This window comes from Alligator sinensis, unplaced genomic scaffold (assembly GCF_000455745.1).
Source record: "Alligator sinensis unplaced genomic scaffold, ASM45574v1 scaffold566_1, whole genome shotgun sequence".
Classification (NCBI taxonomy): domain Eukaryota; kingdom Metazoa; phylum Chordata; order Crocodylia; family Alligatoridae; genus Alligator; species Alligator sinensis.
The window spans coordinates 1,866,210-1,890,074 of record NW_005842017.1 but is presented as its reverse complement, the minus strand read 5'-3'; the positions used below and the strand labels follow the sequence as shown (position 1 = coordinate 1,890,074).

General features: G+C 40.0%; 1 protein-coding gene across 28 annotated transcripts in view; it reads left to right on the top strand.

Annotated features, from left to right (window-relative positions):
• Positions 1-23,865, top strand: part of PCBP3 (poly(rC) binding protein 3) — a 247,485-nt gene that overhangs the window by 99,383 nt on the left and 124,237 nt on the right. For 25 of the 28 annotated variants that reach the window (XM_025202249.1, XM_025202248.1, XM_006022070.3 and 22 more), the window contains one exon: positions 3,335-3,459. In XM_025202249.1, the coding sequence (XP_025058034.1) occupies positions 3,394-3,459 (66 nt within the window). In that variant the 5' untranslated portion in view covers positions 3,335-3,393. Of the gene's footprint in view, positions 1-3,334; positions 3,465-19,595; positions 19,685-23,865 lie in introns of those variants that run through there. The other 3 variants (XM_025202263.1, XM_025202262.1, XM_014519201.2) reach the window with 3 other exon arrangements.

The window sequence follows — 23,865 nt, the reverse complement described above, 5'->3', positions numbered from 1 at the left end:
AGGGCTGTGCTGGAATCAGCTGGTTGGTGGTCCCACTGCTAGGATCACATTGAAGTGTCAAACTTACTTCCACGTGGTCCTGGGGTGCATCTCTGACTGGGGAACACATTGCCCATTGTCCTGCAAAAGCAACAGGTGGGACAGTGGCCAATGTGTATTTCCCCCAGTGAGGCAAATCAGCTGTGCTGGAACACATCTCAGCACAGCTGATCTGCTTCATTTAGTGACATCTGTTTCTGCTCCAAGTACTAAGTTAAGCCAATAGGATTGAATAGACATGGACTGTAGCATTTACCCTTTTCCTTAAGCCACATATGTTGTGTAACAGTGATTTTTTTTTTTCCCCCCTGCTCCCCCCCTCCCACTCTCTATCCGCACCCCATAGGATTCGCTTATTAACCACCCAGGCTACTGTATTGATTTTATTGATGGGCAGTGCATGCCCCAGTTAATTTACTGAAAGAACAGAAGAAATATAAAACAATAAAAAGACCCCGCACCAACATCAATGTAACTACAATGTGCTTGATTGTTTCTGTCTTAATGATATTTCTGCACAAAACAGACCTTAATTTGCATACCCCTCTACCACCCTTGACAGAAGGTTTTATGAAGAAAAAGCAACGGTAGGATCCCTAGTAGTTCTACTTTAATCCCTAGTAGAACTACTTAGTAGTTCTTAATGCATTATAACGTCCTGCCAATAGCCAACTCCACAACAATAGAGCATCTTGCTCTATTGTTTTAATTGTCAGCAGATATGTGGGCAGAGTTGATAGAAATTTATTGTAAACTGCAAAACAAACAAACAAAAAAAGTAGGCTTTCCAATCTATACTATAGAACAGCTGTCTTCAACCTGTGGTTGTGGAACCCTGGGGGTCCGCAGACTATGTCTAATGGGTCTGTGAACGATGACTACGATCAATCAAAAGTATGTGAATTACCCATACTTACAATGCAAAGGGTTTCACACCTTCATTCAAAACTTTTTAGGGGTCCACAAGTGAAAAAATGTTGAAAACCACTGCATAGAAAACTGCATTGTTACTGATTTTGTTGACATATTGACAAAAGCTGCAAAGGGAGAATTGTATAACTTAGAAAGTCATAAATAATATTGACTATAGAGCTACCCAAAATACTCATATGTAAAATAACCAGTTGGTAAGAAGTAATCTAATATACAGCTAAAAACATTTCATTTTATTGTGTGCAGTAAGTAAATGAAAGTGATGTCAGATTTTTTTTCCTCCATGATGTATAGCAGTGGTGCTCAACCTTTTGGCTCCATGGGCCAGATGAGTAGGAGGGGGAAAGTCTGCAGGCTGAATTGAGCCTAATGTGCCAGGTTTGGATGTAGCACCACCCCCATGTGCTGGGATTGGTTCTAGGGGCCTGGCACAACCCCCCTCCCACTGGGATTGGGTCCTGGGGATCTGGTATCACTCTCTCTCAGCCTCCTAAACAGGAATTGGGCTACCTCTGCTCAGCCCTGCATTCTGGGATCAGGAAGCCAATCCAGCATGCAGGGCCCAGGGTTCCCTGGGTCTGGAAGTTTGGCAGTGGAGGAGCAGTGTCATCACTCTCTTGCCATCAAATTTCCAGACCAGTAGGGAGCCCCACAGGCTAGATGACACCAGGCTGCAGACTGGATCTGACCCATGAGCTGGGGGCTGAGCACCCCTGATATGTAGGCATATCTTGCCAAGTCTTTCTCAAGATCTGCATGTGGCTGTATATTTGTAAGCAGAGTAATTGACTTTATAAAACAGCCGTTAAATATCAGGTTTGAGCCCTGAAAGTGGTATAACAGTGAACCCTGTTTCATCAAGCAACCAGTCAAGAAATCCAAGAACCAAGGGGTAATGTAGACCCCACTGAAGTTGATGGCAAAGTCCCCATTGACTTCAGTGGAGATAGGATTTCACCTAAGGTGCTTTAACAGTAGTGACTCAATAAAAGAGAGAGCAGAATACTGTGCAGAATGTTTGGAGGTAACTTGAAGCAGTCTTCTAAAACAGGGAAGTTGCCTTGCAAGGGAAGCCTCTTCCACAAATGTTATTGCATTTAATCATAGGGACACTCAGCATTTGATAAGCCTGCTTTGGACAAAATGGCTATAATAGGTAAACATTAAAATGTGTCAATGCATCAATGCTCATGCTTGAGTAGAAGCACCTTGAAGACCGGGGAGACGAGTTTATACTTTCCTTTAGTCTGAAAGCGAATTCTTGCTGGCAAGTTAAAGAGGGGAATAGGTTATTCATGAAGACCATCATTGTTGGGTTTCACTGCTGTAGGGGAGGATGAAATGCACACAGTTTTATAGCTCTGAAATCCAGACCAACACACTCATCTGACTTCATGGAGGCACAAACAGAGTTCTTGTAAACTCTGCCACCCATCACCCCCTGTGTGTTAAGAGGAATATTCATAGAGGCAGACCTACAGCCTGTGTCAAAATTGCCTCTCCCTGCACATGGGATCAATCACTTTTCTTTTAATTTCTTTATTTAAAAAGAATAGAAATGAAATGTAAAATAATACAATAAAGAAGCATTCAAGTTTCACAATTTTCACCTCAAAAGTTCAGGCAATGTAGAAGCCAATTCCCTTGGTAGCACTATTATCTGAGCCACGCTGTATTTATGTGGTATTTTCTCTTTATTAAATACACCTCTTCATACTATATTACTTCTTCATTTTGAACTTAAAGGGAAACAGAAAATTTCCACCTTTCACATGGCTGACTATGTATAATGTCATGCTCCATCCTTCCAGTGCCTCCCAGGGGTTAGTTCTAGTTCTCTGTATATCTTAATCTTTGGTGGTCAAAACAGAGGGCAGTGTTGGCATATCATCTCACACCAAATCTGAGAGAAGACATCTGAGGTCCAGCTTTTTTACTGTGGTCCAAACTTCCTCCTCACATAACTCAATATACACATCAAACATACTCTAATTGGAGCTCTGTATTTCTGCCTTGATCTGGGGTGCCCGCAAATGATTCTTTTTTAGTGTTAAGTTTTTGTTTTTTTTTAATGTTTCCTCAAGTGATCTGCATCAAAAGAACATTCTGTTTGTGCTACTGACTTGGCACCCACAGCTATAATTTCTGAGCACTTCACAATCATTTTGATCTCAGAGCACCTCTTGTGACAGGGCAGTACTCTTATTACAGTTTTACAGAGGGAGAGCTGAGGCACACAAGAAGGCTGTGAAAGAACAGGGAACTGAAACTGCTAAATCCCAGATTAGAGCCCCAGTCACTTGACCATCTTTCCTGTCTGCACACCTGTGTGCTAAAACATTTCCCTTGGCTTATTTTTCAGGTCCACGCTATCCAGTTGTGCTGTGGATTGCTGGTTCCTGTTCAGTGAAACACCCCAGCATGCCCTATTCTGGTGACACCACACTCTCCGCAGAACAGCTCTGGAGCTTGAGGCCAGCCTGTAGGGTAAGGTAAGCTAATATTTCTAATAATATAGTACCTTCATAAATGTGAAGACATGATTTATGTTCATAAGCTACATGAGATGGTTCAAGACCAACAATAACCAGGGGTTCAATATCATGAAGAATCCAGCCATCCTCTGTAACAGATCTATTACTATGTGCTGTCCACAGGTTCACAGTAGGTCTGTGCTGAGATGTTTTCTGGGACTCCGTTGTGAGAGGAGGAAGTGTTCTGCAGAAGAACTGGATGCTGAGGCTGAGGAAAATAGAGAGAGGGTTTTTTTTTTATATTGCACAGTCTAGAGTGGGTCTATATCTATTTGAACATTTGGCAAATCATTATAGAACCCTCTGGTTTTATATTTTAATGTATGTTCAGGCCAGTTTAAATCATCTTTCCATTCTTTGGAAACATTGGCAAGTGGCAAAATATACTATTTTTCTTTCAGGATTTTCTGTTTCTCCTGTCTGTTCTAATTTTACCCCACGTTGTTCATTTTCCACTATTGGTGGGAAGGGTCCATTGTGAAATGATAAAGAGCTAAGCAGAGGAGCGCAAGATGGGGTCATTTCCATCAGTTGCTCTGCTTTTGTTACTAGAGCAGCAGATCAGCTGTTGCTTTAGGCCAGTCTTTTGTCCAAATCATTGACAGCCACAAATGGATGACAGGGCAAAATTTTCCATTAGTGGGGAGGAGGTAGAGGCATCTCTGATCTTTCTCTTTCCTTTTCTAAAAGGGGAAGAGAGCTCCATGAAGCAGAAATGTAACAACTGTAGACAAAATGACCTCTTGGTCTCAAATTCCTTTCATAAGCCTTCTTTTATAATGTAATGCCATAGGATACAACTGACCAGAGGGCCTCTTTCATTGGACAGTAGCTAAGCATAATACTGTGACAGAATAAGTAGGTCCATACATAGAAAGGGAAGACACCTTTACATCAGTGGGTAACAGTTTAAGAGGATTTAGTTTTGTGTCTTTTTAAAACAACAGGGGACCATCTACTAAACTCTAATGCAATAGAATCCCTGAAAGTAACTAGTTGATGATGTGTCTTCATTCGCTCACATGACTTCAGTACTCCCAGGCTAAGGTGAAATTCTGCCTTCTGTTTGGCCTGTAAGTAGACAAAGATTTGTGACTTGAATCTGGAAAAGATCAAGATAGTATGTTGTGCAGATCTGGCTGTACTTGGGTGGTGGGAGTTTTGCTTAGAGTCTTGACACCTTTACAAGTTTGGGAAAGACGTGGGTGTTCCATGGATTTTGCACAGGCAAGGATTGTAGAGGGAGGAATCATTGTCTGGTTTCTAAAACAAAGTCATCTCTGCAAGTAGGGTCACTGTGGTGCAAGGGTTGTCCCTCTGGTTGGGGCTGGTATTTCTGTGAGGAAGCAGCCCCAAAGTCTCTTGCTCCAGCTTATTCTCAGGTTAGGTAAAGTGTGGTTCTACTCCCACAGACCTTAACTGCTTTCTTTCTCAGCAAGGGCTACAACCCTTTCTTGTTTCTTTTTAGTGTTCTGATGCTTTTTAAGTGCTATGGCTCTCAGCTCATGTCCCCATCTTGCTCTTTTGTCCTATTTTTCTATGATATTAATGGTGATGCTGAGAGAGGCTCTCAGGTCAGAGGCTGCAATCATTTTTAGGAGGGATCAGGCTGTCTTCGCTTGGAGATCCATATTGGAAGTGGGGGAAGGAGACTCTAGAGTGGTTAATGTTGGACTGAGATAAGCCTGGGAGCAAGTTCCAATCACAACTTTTCTGGGCTTCAGCTTCGTATCTGTGAAATGGATGCAGCAGGGTGCTCGCTTTGGAGAGCAGCTTTGAGGATAGCCAGTCTACATGTTTTATCACTGCTTAGTTTTCATGCTGCATCAGTGACAGTATTGAATGTGCTCCCCCAGTCCTTCTGCTGTAGGTGTGGCATGGATTTTATTATGGTAGGTACCTACTGTTTAAGGGCTCTTTAGCAGAATAGTTACAGGCTGTCCCTGTGATGCTAGAAACATGAGTTTGAGCCTTGCTCCGGACTCATGCCAAAGGCTTAATCAATCCAGGTGTAAATGGTCATTCATGCTGGGGAGTTAAAGGTTGTGTGTGCTGTTGGCAGTAGAAACTGGCCTGCTTTATTCTTGCTAGCCCATGGAGGAGGAACAACTGGGCTCGGGTGGATCTTTGTATTTTTTTGAGTTCCTGTGAAGCACTTAGGGATGCCACTGTTGGAGGTGCAAGAACAGAACTTGTTGTGAGGCTACAGATATAACAAACAGCATGACCTGAAACGAGAAAGCAGGAAAGCTGAGCATCCAGAACAGAGTTCTCCCTGAAGTAGAAAGCCAACATAAACCTTATACCACTACAGTGCCATTCAACCCTTTAAAAGAAAAGAGTACCATAGAGCTGACATGTGGGGGTTGACTGGAAATTAGTGCAGGGAAGAAAAGGCTAAGAAAAAGGAGAAGAGACATAATGGGGACTAGGAGAAAAGAGGAGATTGAGGGGAGGTCAACAAACTGCAAGAGACAATGGTGGTTATAAAAGCAGCAGATCTTCCTATGACAGCAGTGCTAATATGATGGACACACACAGAATAAAAGTTTAGTTGCTATCTAAAAGCCACTGGCTTACTTTGATTTTCAGTTCAAACCTTCCACTTACCTCATGGAGTACAGCTCTGGGTTGGGGCCTTGTGTGCAGTACTCAATTTATCTCCTGGCCTATGGACCACACATGACAATGGTATTCAAACTCTTCCCTCTGAATTAGATATGAAAGCCCCTAATGTCTTTCTGACAAACCTGATGTCTGACGAGAGTGTTGTCTACAAACTCCTAGTAGATGCTGGTCTGATATATCTACCCTTTGACTGCCTTTATAGGCTTTGAGCATTGACTTGTATGGAATCACTAGCCTGTCTGATTCACTGAGAGTAACATTGCTCGTGTTATCAGTTTTGTTCTGGCTGAGGGTAAGGGAATATTTCAGAAGTAAATGTCCACACACAGCGCTGAGATGCAGGCAGGCAGTGACACAACTGATGCCATAATCTACTGCATGTGTTAGCTACTTGTCCAGGGGCTTGGCACGACTCAAGTGTTTTGAAATGTCTTCAGTACACCAGATACTCAGGGCTTGGCCACAGCCCTCTAGATAGCAGTTTATAGGAATGTTCTGTAGTCTACCATCATAATCAATCTATTTTTTAACCAATTTGTGTTGTGGCTTCCCTTGCAGATATCCCTGTATACAGATCTCTTTTAAGGGACTAGCATTGAATTAGTAAAGCTCAGAGAAGAAATAAGAAACATGAAAAACACATAGGACTGTTGTGTGCACCATTAAAATCTTTGGAAATATGACTTTGGTACCTCAGAACATAAAAAAAACCCCAACCATTCTAACTATGAGGTTGGTTAAGCATTGCAGAAGGTCACGCACACGCACACGCACACACACACACACACACACACACACACACACGACACTTGGCTGGGATGGTTTTGTCAGGGATCATCCTGCCTTGAACAGGGGACTGGACTAGATGCCTACATGAGATCTCCCATACCTACTTTCTATGATCCTAAAGGTCTCTGGAATTGTCCCCTTGGAAACTGTAAAAGGTTTTCTTAACCATCAGCATAGGCACATTTTGACTATTCTCTTCTGCCTTCTCCATCTTCCCACCCACAAGATTCACTGAATTTTTAATCCACAAATGCATCTAAATTGAACAAACCTTCCTGCATAATAATGTAGATCCACCCTGCAGCATATTTTATAGATTGTACCCTCTACCCACAACTAACCTACAGCACTTCCAGGTAAATCTCAGCTAACTCATTTTCATTGAAATCACTGTCTTAGCCAGTCAGCTACCAGGCAAATGGAGAAATATCCAGGCTGTAGTGGATTAAGGTCTAGTTGGGGACCAGATCCTACTCCCACTCTGTGCCACTCCTGTCAATCCATGTGATATTCTTCTTTTGATTCTGACACACACATTTCAGTATCTAACCTTAGAGAATACACTTTCTTCTAACAATTATATTTAATTGGAATATAAATACATTTATATTCATACATTTTTATGCAAACATCACAACAACAATAATTCAGATAAAAGCAGGTGGTGTATGCAATGTTGGGAGATTATCATATGTCACTTTCATTTCAGAGTTGTTCCTATTGTATTTTTTCATGAAATAATCTTCCTTACTTATGTCTAAAAATCTTAGTTTAGGTGATTTGGTCTAGGGAGATTTAACAATGTTTGGATTAATACAGGATAGTAATTAAAAGTATGCCACTGTTAATGATTCCAGAGTCCATCCGAAGATTAATGTTATGCCTTTATGAATTGGTTGGTTGCAGAATTATCATTTGTATAATTGAAATCTCTGTTTATTGAAGTGAGGTGCTATGTTGTTAAATTTGAGAAGTGTTAAAACAAAATTAGGCACTGAGAAAGGTCATATACAATCAAAAAGAGGCAATTTTCCTGAGTTATGGTGGGGGGGAAGGCTCCGATTTTTTTATTTGTTTGTTTGTTTCTTTTAACAAATTAGATTAAGAGACATTCTAAACTTTGATGCTTTGGTCAGTTATTGTAGAGTCTGGAGGGATGTGGTTGGACCTAGTCTGAAGAGGTAGAGATATCAAGTTATTTTCTGCTTGCCATTTTATTAGCTGTTAAAATTAAATAAAGGCTAACAAACCATGATTTAAAAGTCAATTCAATCACTTCCCTACTCTATTAATCAGCATTATGTTGCCATCCCAATAATTTTCCAGTCATCCAAAAATATGAATAGTTACTAGTAACACAGAAACAGAAACATTCTCCACTACCCTGTGCCTCCTACATGCTCTGTAATAAAGGACCACTAGTATATCACTTCTGCCCTAGCTGACTTGTTTCAGGGAGGAGGCGATTGCTTGGTTCAAAGTGTGATCTAACTGCAATATGTTTAAAACAAAATCTTCTCCTACGTCTTTCTTTTTCTTTTTTTGTGCGATCCTTGTTCTCTTTGCTTGTGGGAGGGTCCTGTGGCATGCAACAGGTGGTAATAGGATTATGCCAATGAGAAACAGCATACCTGCTGTTCAGTAGTCAACAGACCAGCCAAGTCTAATAGAGAATAAGCCACAAAAGTTTGTCAGATTTTTCAAAAAATTTTGTGTTTTTAATTTGCCTTCTGGTTTCTGGACTAGTTGAATGCAGTCAGGTTTCGTTTAAACATTTTTTCACAATCGGGAGAAAAGCTTACTTTTCTATTTTCCCTTAATGAAAGATGAGATTCTCATCGTGTTAAGTCTCCAGAGCTGGGACTTTGGAAAACATGCCATAAAGCATGAGACACTTGATAAAATCATGAGTTGGCACCAGAAGTGTAACTTACCTGAAGCTGGTTTAAAATAGTAACTATATAAATTTGTTTTGTGTTGCTTTTTTCTTAAATGCACAGATTTAGCCTTAGACACATGTGTGACCTAGGGTAGTTAACAAAAAAGTAGTTTGGAAAGCAAAGGTTTGCAGTTTAAGGTAACTGTTGGTGGAAAATACTTCCGTAAAGAGGAAGAGGGGTGCATCAACATGTCGCCCTATGTCGGTGCGCGGTTAGTTTTATCCACTACTTCACCATAGTGGCGTGTCTAAAACAGGGGGAGTGCGCCACATGGCTATGGCAAAGTAGCTGCCAGTCATGTATAAAATCACATGATCACTACATTGCCGTAGCATCATACGGAGATGTACCACATTGCTATGGTGACGTAGGGTGATGTGTAGACATGCCTGAGATGTTGAAACATATATATGTAGTCCCATATAGTATATATGGAGTATACACAGTTGCTACACAAGCTCCTATGACATAAACCTGAAGTTGCTATTGTCAGAAAATGTACGGTGGTATTTGGTTTAAATGAGTAATGTGTATATATATGTTCATCTGTGATCAGAAAAGATTCAAAAGAATTCTCTTGTGCTGATATCCCTATTGAAACTTGGCTTTGCTTTTTTGCAAAACCTAGTATAAAACTTGCAAAAAAGCCAGATAGCTTTCATTTTGCCAACATTCGCTCTTTAATATTTGCATGGGAAAAGTATCATCTTCCTTACTGTGGAAGCAACCTGAATGGATACAGAGGCAACAATGGAAGCAGGTCTTGGAAGAAGCTATTTGTGTTCCAATCTGGTCAGCATGGCATAATTAATTATTGCTAATTTCAGAATTGCCTCTGTTGCAGCTAAAAAACAGGACAGGCAATTGAGCAATCAGATGTAGCAGGGTGTGCTCATTAGAATAGGTTTCTTGTTGGCTTTGCAATATTCTGCTATACCCAAACCAGAGTCTGGTTGTACAAAGTTGATACGGTTTCAAATAGATAGCCACACTGTTTAAATTTAATGATGAACTAGTATAATTGCTAGGCTTTTCTCAAGGCTTTTCAAAAATCATTCATGTTGGCAATGGAATGGGGGTCTGGACAAGGCCAGTATCCTAGTTCAGTCTCACTTTAATTGTCAGTTGGCCTCCCTTTGGTCTTCTTCATGGAGTGAATTTTATCCTTTTGAACTTCTAAATATGCTCTAGGTTGGTGGATCTAATGTGCACCTAGAGGCTGTAAGGTGAGAAGAGGGCCCCAATCCTGTAAAAAAAAATAGAATTCATTCTACCCAGGTTGCAACTTCATTCTGGGTTGAAAAACATGAGGCTTTGGAGGAAGAGCAAAGCACACCGTTGCTGAGCACTAAAGCTAAATGTTCAGGAGTCTGATGATTTAGAAATCAGCTATTCTCAAAATAATCTCTAGAGATAGCCATGGGAGGGAATACCAACAAGGTTCTACTGTCACCATTTCCTGTATATCTTACTTCCCACTCCTCCTTCAGATAGTACTATCTTCTCTCTTTCCTGCCACAATTTTGCCAGGACTGCTGTGGAAATCCAGTGACTTGCATTAGAGCACATCAATTCCTTCAGGCTGATCCGGTACCCACTAGTAGATGGCAAAGTTCCCATTACTGTAAATGATGCAGAATCTGTCCCCAGGGAAGCACATTCTTCCTTAGCTACCCACCAGACCAACAACCAGTATCAAGAGACTGGGGGAGTGTGTGTAGCAGAATTGGATAACTGTATGTATTTATTGATGTGGAAAGACTGAATAGGTGACTGAACAAAAACAGGATGGGAGGAGCAAGGTAAAGGGAGAAAAATGGTGACTGAACTGACTGCTAATTCTGCCTGTTAGTCTGCTAGTCTCTGGCAAGTCAGTGAAAACAAAGTACCAGGAAAAATACTTGTTGCAGCTACAAAAGCAATCGCAAAATTCAAGCACAACTTAAATGTCTTTTCTACGATCCTAATAAACAAGGACAGGGATGGGCATATGCAAAGGAATCAACTCCGACCCATAGGATGTGGCCTTGAGAGCAAGGGTTGGACAACCCTGCAGTATCCAGGATATCCTGGACCCTTCAGTAGCCAGGTACTGGTTGATGCCAAGCTGGTATCTTATCCTCTTCCTGCTGTGCCAGTCAGTTGACACTCAACTGCTCTTCCCAACAGTGGGTCAGCACAATTATAGGCAGTCTGGTATATGTTGCCATTTGAGTCTCTGATCACTGGGGGAGATGTTGGCATATTTTAGCTAAGAAAAACAGCCACTTGTCTAAACCTTTTCTATTAATAGCTCATCTGTGGTTCTTAAAGGCAACATTCAAGAAAACGGGGCAGTAATGCAAACACACTTCTGTGACTACATTCCCAGGCCTACATATTTTATGAAATACCATTAAAATGTATCATATATACTAGGGAAACTATCAGGAGTCATATGTTTTTTTCCTTTTTTTTATGCTAAGGAAAATCTCCGTCCTTTCACTGCGGCAGATGTCTTGCTTTCTCTCCTGTCCCAAACTCTGACTCAGCCATGAACTTCATTGAGGAGATGCAGAGGGGATGCAACATCTAGTACCCCTGCAAAATCCCCACTTTTTTAGGGTTGGGAGACCTTAATTGAGAGAGCAACAGTGATTTCTAAACCTGCTGACCCAGATAGGTCTATCCCAAACAGGGAAATCACCTTGCATTTTATCTCCTTAAAGCTGCCATTTTCTGAAAAGCAAACAAAGAAGGTGTTTGTCGTATTAGAAACTGAGGAATGGAATCTGCATGCAAGTTGAAATGAATGCTGGATGTCAGTTCATTTGAAATACAACTGCAAAGATATTTTAAAGGGTACATGGAAAGCAAAGGGTCCCCTGTTCTGCACCTGGATTTCACCAGGAAATAGTTTTTATCCTTTCTTGTACTGGTCTGGTACAAATGCCACATCAGTGCTCAGGACTGGGACTCACAGGGTGTTATTAATGTGCCAGTTTGGAAGGACAAAGCTTTGAGCTCTGAAAGGAGAATGTTTCCATGAAAAATACATTGGTAGCATATGTATTGTCTAATTCTGCTAATACTCTTAAGGGAAAGTGAGGGGAAAGGGAATATTCCATTGACACCAAATGATTCCATAATTTGACCATTCTGCTTAATGTGAACTTGAAGGTGAAATGGTAAAGTTAATTGCATTGATCCAGGAAGTGGATTATTTGTGCAATGCCCTGCCCTGCGGGGAAACAGACACCCTGAACATTTGTTCCCTTTCTCGCCATTGTTTCCTGCTTCCCCTTCACGCCCTTCTGAAGCAATTAGTCAGAAAGACTGATCTACAACAGCACCCCCACAGTGTGAACATGGCTAACCTTGCTGGGGGCTATGGAGAAGCTAACATATAGGGCAGTGCAAAGAGATGGAAATGTTAGTGGTGTCCATTGTGTTCCATGGTTAGTGGTCCTACTTCCCAGCCACTGAAGTTTCTCCTGCTCTGGTAAGCTTGTTATTTGCTTACTGTAACGTATTGGCTTGTCCATTTATGCATATCCATTTTAAAGGCAAGCACTTTGTGCTGAGAGTACATTATTTTGTTTTGGCTACTGAGAATATTAATCTGCTTGCCTCTTTGACATAATGAAAGTGCTGCTCTGTATTCCTGGAAGCACATTGAATGCAGATAGTGATGCTTTATGTTAAACCCCAGCTAATCACTAAGTTCAAGAACTCAGACATGGTAACAGACAATGACTGATATTGTGTAAATTCAGCCTGATTTGGGGAGCATACTCTAACTTGAAGTATCCTCACAAATGCTTTCAGTGGGCCTTTAGATAAAATTCCATATAATCTGAGAAACTATTTCTTTTGAGAAAGTAAAGAATATAACAGACAAAATATGAGCACAACCTGGAAGTCCAAAACCTGATATAAGTATGTATCATTTCTCCAAATTCACCTTTTGTAAACTGGATGCTGATAAAATTTGCCATAAACATTGTAACTCCTCCCTCAGGTGTCTATGTTGTGTTATCTAAAGATTTTCTGTTCTTGAAAATAACCAGCCCTTTCAATTGAAATATTTGCCTGTTCTGATCTTTTAATCGGGCTTACTTTGAGGGAGGAACCTAATTTTTTTGTGTATGTTTATATCTTTACTTAGAAATATCGTTTGAAACCAGATTTAAATGAATGCTATTAATGGAGGGATGGTATGGATGGAATGGAAATGTGCAGATGCTGCACCTTCCTGAATTGGGTTAACTTTGGCTAAATGGCCCGTTTGTTTTTAATTCTGAGTTAGCATAATAGCCCCATGACTAATATTTTATTGCTACTATAATACCATTGCATGAACCTTGGCAGAATGGCAGCATTAAATATGCTGACTGGGTTTCACAGCGCTGGTGGTATAAATTCTCTTTCCTCCCTTTGAGAACCAGTGACTTTGCAATATGACAGACACAATAAAATTAACTGGAATAGCTTCAAAATAAATGTTGAATCAGGCTTGTTGTGCTATTTTAACTACTGTTGCCTTACATGTAAGCTATATCTACTCCTTCTGTGTTTTCCCATAAGCAAAGCTGCTCCCCTGGTAATTTCATGGAATGATTACTTGCTTTCATTCATGACAGAATGGCACAAAAACTCAAAACTAGCAATGAGTTGAAGTGATGCACTTAAGTGTTGTCTTTATAGGACCCTCTGACACATCCTACTAGAGAATAGAATTGTGCTTTCTTAAATAGGTATATGCTTTTGAAAAAAAGAAAGAGAAAAATAAATTGCACATCTTAAGCTGCAGCTTTGTACCCAAAGCTAGTATGTAAAAGCAACAAGAAAAGAATTAGGACCTCATCTGTCATCTGCCAAGTCAATAACAGCTTGGTGACCCAGCAAAAGCAGGATGGGATATATAGACAGCATGACGGTATGGGGCATCTGCTTGTAACTCTGCAGACCTGGAATTTGAACCATGGCAGCAGTGCTAGGGGAAAAATAGCCTGGAATTCTCCATTTCTCCAGATTGTTTGGCAGTTGTATTGTTCAGCGTGATTAGCAAGTGGAAGTGAGTGGAATTTTCAGATGGATTATTTATTTGCTAAAAGTGCTGATTTAGGGCTACCAAAGTTAGTTGTCAAATTGAGGCAAATTTGGTGAATAATTTTGCCTGAACAAAATAGGGGAGGGGGAGTTGAAAACGTCAAAAAAAATGAAACATTTTTAAAAGAAATACTTTAAATTCTCATTTCAAAACAATGTCCTAAAACAGCAATGAGCTAAGATCATTTAAAATTTATTTAAAAAAATAGTTACAACACTCTTCCCCTCACAAAATGGCAAAGTGTACCCACAATGAAATGTTTGATTCAAAATGACTTGTTTGTTCTGTTTTTTTCAGTGAAAGAACCAAAGCTTTTCATTGTAGAGCAGTGAGAAAGGGAGTGCAAGAAAGAGAGAGAAATTAGTCCTTGACAGCTCTACAAGCACCTCTAGGTCTCTGCTCTGCAAAGTTCTTGAGCTTGGAATAGTCTCAGCTCTTGTGCATTGCAGTTTAATGGGCTTTAGCAAAGCCGTGTTGGGCTTTGTACTTACACCACGAGGGAGTGAAAGCCACATTAGTGCTTTCATAGTTATGATCAGCTACATTTAATCACTTTAAAAAAGGGTTCTGAAGGGATGTATTTTGCATTTCTGTAGTTGCTACCCTTTTATTAAATATAACAAAGTTATATTCAGGTTACAGGGGGAGCAAAAGTCACATCAGCTCCATTCTTTCCTCTCTTCTACAGCTTTTATATCTCATATAATGGTATGTGCAGGCAAATAGAGATAACACTTTGTATAGGAGTTTTTAAGCAGTAAAAGAGACGACTAGAGAATAAGCATTATCCTAGACAAATCTTGCCAGCCCTTAATATCTGTCGTTCCATGAATTATTGGTGGTGTGAAAGGACAGCTCCACATATGGTGATGTTACAACCTTTCTTGTTAAGGGAAGGTTGGTGAAGGCACCAGGGTTATCCTCTGGGCTTTTTGTGTTCTAACTGGAAGCCCACTCAGGATGGCTATTTGTTACCAAAAAGCCCAGAGAGCTGTGAGCTAAGACATCGGCAGCCGACATTACAGGGCTCCTGTTTATCCTGTATTCTTGGGATACAGGATAAACATGAACTGTATGTCCCAGCAGTAAAAGACTTAGCTGGCTGTATTTCTGGTGGTGACATTTTATGACAATGCTGCTGTAAGAAAGGGCATATTTTGAATCTTGCTTTCTAGCTGTTGGACATGAACATGATTTTTTACCATGAGAATAAATCTCCACTCTGTCTTTTAAACCCAAATTGTGGGCCTGAAGGGCAGAAAAAGAGCATTCCAATGGCTGCAAATAAGTGTTGCTATGAAAAGGTGATGACACAGGATTTAAAGCAGCTGGCAGATGCTGGTATGAGTATCAGCCCTCTCTGCAAACAGGACTTGAAACTATTGCAGGACTCTTCTGCAAGGTTGGCATGGACTTGGGTAGGAGATGTCACTCCCTGGAATAAAATTGTAGTGCCTAGTGGATGCTAGATGTTTTCCAGGGAGGGGGGGATGCAGTACTTGTTTGTAGTTATTAGAACTGATATTATCAATATCATTGAAGTAAGTAACATGATCAGTATTACTGGAGTCTATCAGCCAGTGATAAATTGATACAATCCCCCAAATGAGCTAGTAGATATAGCATTTCTTTAGCAGTGTAAGAAACAATTGGAGAACATGTACTCTGTAAACAAGCTACTGGCTGCAGCACTTTATTCTAGACTTCTGATCTGGTACTAAGGATGGAGCATAGATTTCAGAAACAGCGAATGAGCATGTCTAAACAAAGCACTACAGGATGAAGTCTACATCAGTTTTTCAGGTCCAAGAAAGGCTGGCTTGTGCCAGCTTTAAATGAAAGCCAGTGATCTGTCAGTTTTTAGTAGAATCTGCAAGAAAATACCTCACATAGAAATTATCCAAATGCTTTCACTGCATCAGGGATAAACTGTGCGTCATCCTTTAATTGGCATTATATTGATGCTTCCATCGCATGCAGGTAGTAAACTGTGTAGGACTACTATATCTCCAACTCCTGGGGGATGGAGGGAGAAGGAATGGGATGGGGGCCCTTGCCTTCATTCCTGTAAGATATCCGGGGATAGCTATAGTGGGTATGGACTCATCACACTTTTCTGCTTCCCCAGACTGGCTGGGAGACTAAGAAGCAGGTTTCGATTCCCAAAATGGTAGCACCTTATTTGTGGGCTGTACTAGGGCAGCATGATGATGCGCTGCCCTAGCAATGTACTGCATCTTAATATTGTACCTGATCCTTATCAAAGCAGTGGTGGTGCACTCTGTTTGCTTATGCCAGATATAGGGAACAAGAGGATGCCTGTCACAGGCCAATGAGTCAGAGGACACTTATTGTTACCAGCTGCAGTGTGGCCACCTGCATTGGTAATTGCAGAGAGTAACCTACAGTATCAGTTGCAGGATCATGTCCCCGGAAGAACATCAAAAGCTATATAAGACTTGGCTTCTCTGGACCAATCAGGGAAAAAAAATCTTCCAGGGTCCTTACATCTGGCTGGGATTCCTGCCTTGGCCAGATTGCAGAGCTAGGGATATGAAGATGAGCCCTGGTGCAGGTCCACCTGGCACTTTAGAGGTGGAATCAGATTGTGTGAGCATCTGCTCATTTCCATCCCTTGCTGACCTCAGGGTGTGTGTGTGTTTGGGCTCCCTTCATTCACTGGCATTACTAGCATTGGCTGCTCCACAACTGCTGCTTGGAATTTAGCAATGAAGAACTTTCAGCAAAGGGTGGAACTTGAAAACACTTCTGCATGATGTTCTTTGGCCATTAAAGCCATACTGACAGTGAAAGGCTTCTTTCTTTCTTTTTTAATACCCAACATTTTCTTACCTTCCCTGTTCTGTTAGCAAGTTTGACTGGTAAAAGGTGCATGTTAGAAGTGCACAACATCACATACAGAGATAGATTTAATATTTCCTGGGAAAACCTCTCCAGGACAAGAATGAAATCTATTTGCTTACCCAATGATTGTACTAATAGCAGATGCTCCTAATGAAAGGATGAGTGCATCTTTAACCCAGTAACCAGTCCTGAGAAGCAAGCATGTGTGCGCCAGGGAAGGGGGGGCCATACTGTGTGATTAATGGGGGAATCTGTGTGAGACATGCTAAGCTGTCTTGCAAGGGACTGAACCAGTTCAACAGAAAGAAACTCTCCTGCTGTGTGCTTTAGGGCCATTGGGGATTTTGCTGCCATGACTGAAATCAGCAGAAAACTCCAGAGGAGCCAGGTGCTGCAAAGGAAAACACCAAGCAACAAAAAATACATGGGAATGGTTTCCCCAGCTTGAGGCACTGCTCGATGCCATGCAGTTGGTTGCGCCCTTGACTAGATGCTGCAGTCTGAAGGCTTATTGGCTTCTTAGGAAAGCACTAGACTGCATCTCTAGGTATTACCTGGTACATACAGAGACAGGAGCTTTCTTGTCTGTGGGAAGAGGATGAGTGCTGTTGCAATACGTGAACTGGGGCTTAAACAGGGAGCCAGAGAACATCTGCTAGGTGCAGAAGGGAAAGAAGCATCCCTGTTTCCCTCTGTCAGTACACTGGTGCCTCCCTTCTGACCACTAGCCTCACTGCTCCCTCCTGTGCCTTTTCTCTCCTGCCTTGGGCTGTTCATCTCTTACTTGTAGTGCTCCTCCTTCCTCATAATGCCACCTTTTAGCAGCCTCCACTTTGGTGAATACTCACTGGTTATGGGCACATTCAGTTCCATAACTAACTGCATTAGTTCATGCTCTAGCATTTACGTAAGCTCCTAGAGGTTAGAAGATGAGGTCTGGGCTGAATTAGAACCTGTGTGATGTTTATGTTTTAAATGAAAGGAAAAAAGGGACAGAATTTTAGTTGGAAGAAATTCAATGTGCTTAGGTTAGGTCTCCTTGTTCAGAAAGCCTGGGGTGGGGGGAAGAAGAGGAGAATCGGCATTAAGGAGCCTTCCATCCTTGTGTGTGCAATTACTGGCCTCCCTGTACAGATGAGAAGCTATGCCCCCTTAGCAGCTGGATGGAAAATGGGAAGGCAGAGACAGCACAGAAATAGCTTCCCATTATGGGCTGGCTTACAGAGCTGAAGGGAGTGTCTTGCACCGGTCAAAGGTATGATGAAAACTGCATTTCCTGAAGTATGAATGGGGATCTACAAAAGACCTGTACTCTCACAGGTTTACCAGGGTAAAATAGCTCTGTCTTGCCATTTTGGACCAGGCCAGGACTAAGTGCTACAACATGCCCTTCTGGTTTCACTAAACCCAGTGGAGCTGTCAGCTTACCCCCCTCAGTGTAATTAATACATGCATATAATCGCAGGGTTTCTGGCTCTCTGTTATCGTGTTTCTTTTCTGTGATATTTGGGACTTTGTGAAAGCTCTAGCTGCTAGAGTGATGTGACTATATCAGAATTTCAGAGCTTTTTTTAAAGGGTTCTAACCTTTTCAGCTGTGGAGTAAGATTTTGCAAACATTTGTTGCAGGTTCAAAAACAGAAGGAGAAAATATTCAACCCCCAAAATTTATTTTTGAAAATATTTAGACTTGTAAACGAGTCTCCTGATGTTTAGGTCTGACTCCTGAACATTTAGAGTTGGCAACAATTTCTAAAACATGTCAGAATACAGCCTCCTAATCTCTAACTTTCTCTTCCCTGCTCATTGCATCTTCCATGGCAAGGGAATTTGTTTGAATGTGAACGTTTTGAACTTTCTTCATCTTTCTCAGAAATTGCAGCATTTCTCAGTCATTCAGGTGTCTCCTTTTTCAAAGTGTAAAAAACACTTAAAAAATATTACAACCTCCTTCCAACTTTTACAGTAAATGTGTATCGACGATAGCAATGATAACTCATCATATTTGTGTGTGTGTTGGAATGTTCACAGCAAATACTTGACCTTGTATCTTACTTGATCTTGTAAGATTGGGGCAGGTGAGGAGTGGGGGAATGTTTGTTTTATAATAAAATAATAAAATTTCAGTGCCTTGTGACCCCTTTCATGATGTCCTTTCATGATGCTTATGGGTTGCTGTGCAATGTCCCACATGAGAAACACTGTCTTGGGGTCCAGAGGATTAAGGATTCTACCCACCCCCATTCTTTTGTTAAAGTACCTGATTTCTCAGTTTTCTGTATTTCAGCATAGCTGATTACTTGGGATGCGTATTACAAAAGGTTCAATTTAAGCACATTATTATACTACTCCCTCTTCCTTGTGAAGACCTCTTGAGCAGGTTTCCAAGAAGCTGCCTAAATAAGCCTTTTAGAAATTGGAGGGATCTACTCTTCAAATATTTAATTTGCCATACTTAATAGACAAATATCACTATGTAAGACTGCGATCTGCTTAATACTGAAGCTCTTTTCTCACTCATGTTGAAAGCCCTGGCTGGTTCATCCTCATGGCCTCAAGGCAACCTGATTTGTTCAGTGGCCTTTTTTTTAAAGCCATTGAAATGACAAAAACATCGGCGTTGGGCGCATCCCACTTCAAGTAAACCAAGGGATTTGGGAAAAAATAGGTCACGTGGTTTTTGTTCCATGTCACATGGTTTCCATCCTGAGGCCAATCAGGTTTTGAGCCCTCTGTGCTTTACAACAAAATATCACTGTATTTTTTTTTCCCTTAGCATTTTCCATCTTTTCCAAACGTGAAAAGAGTGACCATCTGTCTGAACCCACATCAAACCAAATAATTTCTAAAGCAGCTTGTTTGGAGGTAAGAAGATTTAAAAAGATTGTATTGGTGGAAAACCACTGCTGTAAATAACTCCTGCAAATATAAATTAGTGGGGAGGCATGGAATAAAAACGTAGCTTTAGATCTCAAATGTGATAAAAGAGCTTTGAAGTCTTTTAAGAACCTTCTTAAGTGAACCACTTAAGAATTTTTCTTCATAGATTATTTAAAAACCTATGGTAAGACAGATATGGTAGTATGGGTTTAGAAGTGGCTATTATGTTAAAAGGAACAAGATGAGTAGAAAATTAGCTACTAGAACAATTTAGGGAATTTACATTAATAGATCTGCTGTGAAAGCAATTTGGATATTGAAAATATTTATTGTTTTTACTTATGAAAATAAATGAGATTCTGTACAAAACACACATGTTGTCAAATGTTTTACTTTAAAAGCAATAATGTAACAGGGTATTAAAATGACAATTCCCACTCTTAAATTAGAAATAATTAAACAGACTTTTTCTTATTATTTAAAGTACATACCTTGTGTATCATTTTTAATACAGGTGCATGGAGAACAAATAGCCCGGAAATAGAATTAGCGATATAAAAGTTTTAAAAATATGAATGATAAAAATTAAAAAATGCATTTTGTTATAGCAATAGAATACGAATCAAAACACATATGTTGTCAATATAACATCTTTTTTATCTCCTGTGAATTAAAAATATTTGGCTTACAAATTTTGGCAAGTATTTCAAAATTATAAGATCTTTAAATTGTAGACATTTGCCTGTTCGTATTTCTTTTCAAACAGTGAAGGGAAATATTAGGCTTTTGGAGGACGGATGCATTTCATTATCAAGTAATATTTTTTTTCTCTTAAGTATGTCCTGATTTATGATTTAAAATGTGCATTAGCTGAAGTATTTCCAATACTAATATGCTTGCTCTTGCTCAATTTTCTTTTGATAAGTAAATTTTATATTACAGTTTCAATGAATTGGATATTTTTGTTTAAAAACAAAAGTTGAGTCGATGAATGCAATTTAAAAAATATAAGATAGCATTTCTATGTTACAGAGATCTTTTAGACAGTTGATTGCAGATGTTTTTCTTGCAATTCAAGTCTTCTATGGTAAATCATTTAATTTTAACATGAACTATCATTCACAGTCATGTATAGTCTGAAAATAGCACAGAAATACTGTATCTAGAACATGGTAACTAAAATTCAATGGCAGTAAATAATTTTATAGACCCACATATGAAAGAGAACATTATCTTGCCTTTGCGTACTGGAGAAATCCTGGAAAGCTTTAGCTTTGGAGTAATGTCTTGTGTTCTGTTTATAACACCGAATAAGGAATTTCAATGTTCTGACTTAATTATTTATTTTAAAATATTCTTTGACTAAGGAATATATTTATTTTCTTAGAAATATTTTCTGTTTCAAAATATTTTTGTCAACTGGCTAGCTATTCTTAAAATATTCTTACGGAGACCTGGTTTTAGCAATGTGAAATGGAAAAAAAAAATCATTTAAATGGTTTTAAGACCAGTCTAGGGTTTTTATTGGTTGTAGGGGGGAGATGAACCTCTTATACCTATATTTCTCTGAAAACCGTATAGTTTTGACGGGCAGAATCTAGAAATGTGTTCATGTTAACATTTATCTTACAAAATAGATGTTAAAAAGTATATCCTGAAATCATGTAGGTTGAAATTCTGAATGGACAGAATGTGAAATACTCCAAATTGTCAGTGCAAAAAATCAAAATATATATTAAATTATATAATGTCTCTAAATAATAGTATTTATTATTACTATTATACTTTTATATTATTATTATACTTGAAGCCGTAAGTAAGGGCCTCAATAATAATTTTTGGATATCTATGTGGCTTATGGTAAAGAAGTGAAACTGCAGCTCTGAGTGATACGACATTTCTTTTTTGTTTAAAAAATATGGCATCCCTCTTGTTCCTGCAAATAAAATTGCAGATGCATCCAAATGAGGTGGCATTTGTCCTGTGCAGAAAAATATGGTATGGTGTAGTCTCGGAATATGTACATTACCCAAATCATTAGGATTATGTGTCCAAATAGCATAAAATGTTAACAACACACTAATTGCTACAATAGAGTCTCTATTGCTTTATCACCACAGCTCTAGCTGCTAAAACAGTCCATTTTCCATGGCATGTATATCAAAGTTTGTTTATTTGTCAATGAAGCATTTCATTGATAATGAAATTCAATGAAGCATACTAGCTCCACTGGAACTATATGGTAAACCAAAATGCATATTTTTTCTAGGCTATTAATTTAAAACATACAGTTTGTTTCCAGTTTGTTGAGCATAGGATGCGATTAGCTGATGATGAGGTTTTTGGCATTTGCTTTTGCTGGGAGGGCACAAAAGGAAGCTTTACATGCACATGATGTTGATTTGGACATGCTCCTGTTGTGTGTTACTGTCCAGTTCCTTGACAGCATAAAGGATGATTTTTGACAAAATACAGCAGTATTTAATGGTTAAAGACCATGGTTCAACCAACATCAAGCACCAGAATGGAATTAAGGAGCTGTTAATATAGTATACCTAGTAAACACCACCCTGCTTCTCTCACATGCTTACAGTGGCATATTGTACCAAAAGCAGCTTGAATATACAAGGTACCATCTAGCTGCCTTTTAAAAAAGGGATTCTTGGGAGAAATTCCACCTTCCCTGTTCACTGATGAACTCCATGGGTACAGCTTACTCTTCCCCAGTGTGTATGAGGTGGGGCCGTAGCACCATCTCTCCCACCAACCCCACTTACCAGTGGATCTCTTTGCCATAGGAGTATAGCAAGGGATCAGTCAGAGAAGGGACTGTAAATATGTATGGCCCTCCATACAAGGAAGCCCTGCACAAGGCCCAGGGATAATCTTTGCTCCCATTCCTGCAAATACCTAAACAAAGGTGCAGCTTCATTTGGATGAGTAATCCTGTTACTGCCAGAAGGACTCGCATAAACAGTTACACACATGCTTAAGTGTTTTCAGGATTGCAATCTTATTAATATCCAGGGGCTTGATCCTGAAATCTTTCTTCAGGTTAGGAATGCCATTAACTTCAGTTAGGTGCCTTCATGAGAAAGGGTTGCAGGATCAGGCCCCAAATCAGGCTTGGCATGAATAGAAAACACTATGAATTAGCCAGACCAATAATTCTACCACTGAACAGACTGTTGCTCTAGAAATGAGCTACAATGGGTCCCCTGTTGCTGGGCAGGCCATGGTTCCCCATGCAGCCAAAATCTGGTAGATTTTGCAAAGACTAACTACTCATTGGTGTATTTTGCTCAGTGTTTAGACTTGAGGTTATATAGGACCCACTACAGGAGAAAGGAAAGAGGAAAAAAATATCTTCCCTTGATTTTAATCTAGGCTGAGATTTAGCTGAAGTGAAAACAGATCTGGAGTGACAGTTTTAGAGCCTGCTGTCATGGTCTGAACAGAGCGTGCTCGGCGCATATATCTTCAGCAGCTGAGGGGCACATAATGACTCCCTCGATGCATTGTCCTCGCCAGTAAAACACATACATGTTGGTGGCCCAAAGAGCTACCACTGGTTAGATGGCTTAATATTATCCTGAATGCTAACCTTTGTCTTGGAAGTTCAGTGAGTGCTTCCCATAATGGAGCTCAGTACATGGTCCAGGCAATACCAGCCCCAGGAATTACAAGCAGACTTCCTGAAGGGTTTTCTCCATCTCTGAAAGACCAGACTGTGGTAGTATATTTAGTGTCCCCTTCATACATTTTTTTTTTTTTAAACAATATTGCTAGAAAGAACAAACTAATAAAAACGGGGTAATGTATTTCTAAACTGACCAGGTGTTTTTCTACAGTGTAGGCTGCCTGGCACTGGGCTATAATGAAGTTTGAACCAATCCATTTCTCTAAATCTGTATTTTTCCCACTAAAATTAGACCAGAAAAAAACCCAAAAATAAAATTCTGTTTCGCTTTTGAGCCCTGATGTACCCAGCATCATCCAGACACCACTTTGTCCAAACTGCACAAACCAATCCTTCTTAGTCATTCCTTTCATAGTTAGGAATATAGTAAATGACCCCATTGCAAATGTGTATTTTGCTTCTGCTCTTCTGTTCTTATAAGCAGATGCTCAGCCTTCAGTCTGTCCCCTTTGTGGTCCATATGGAA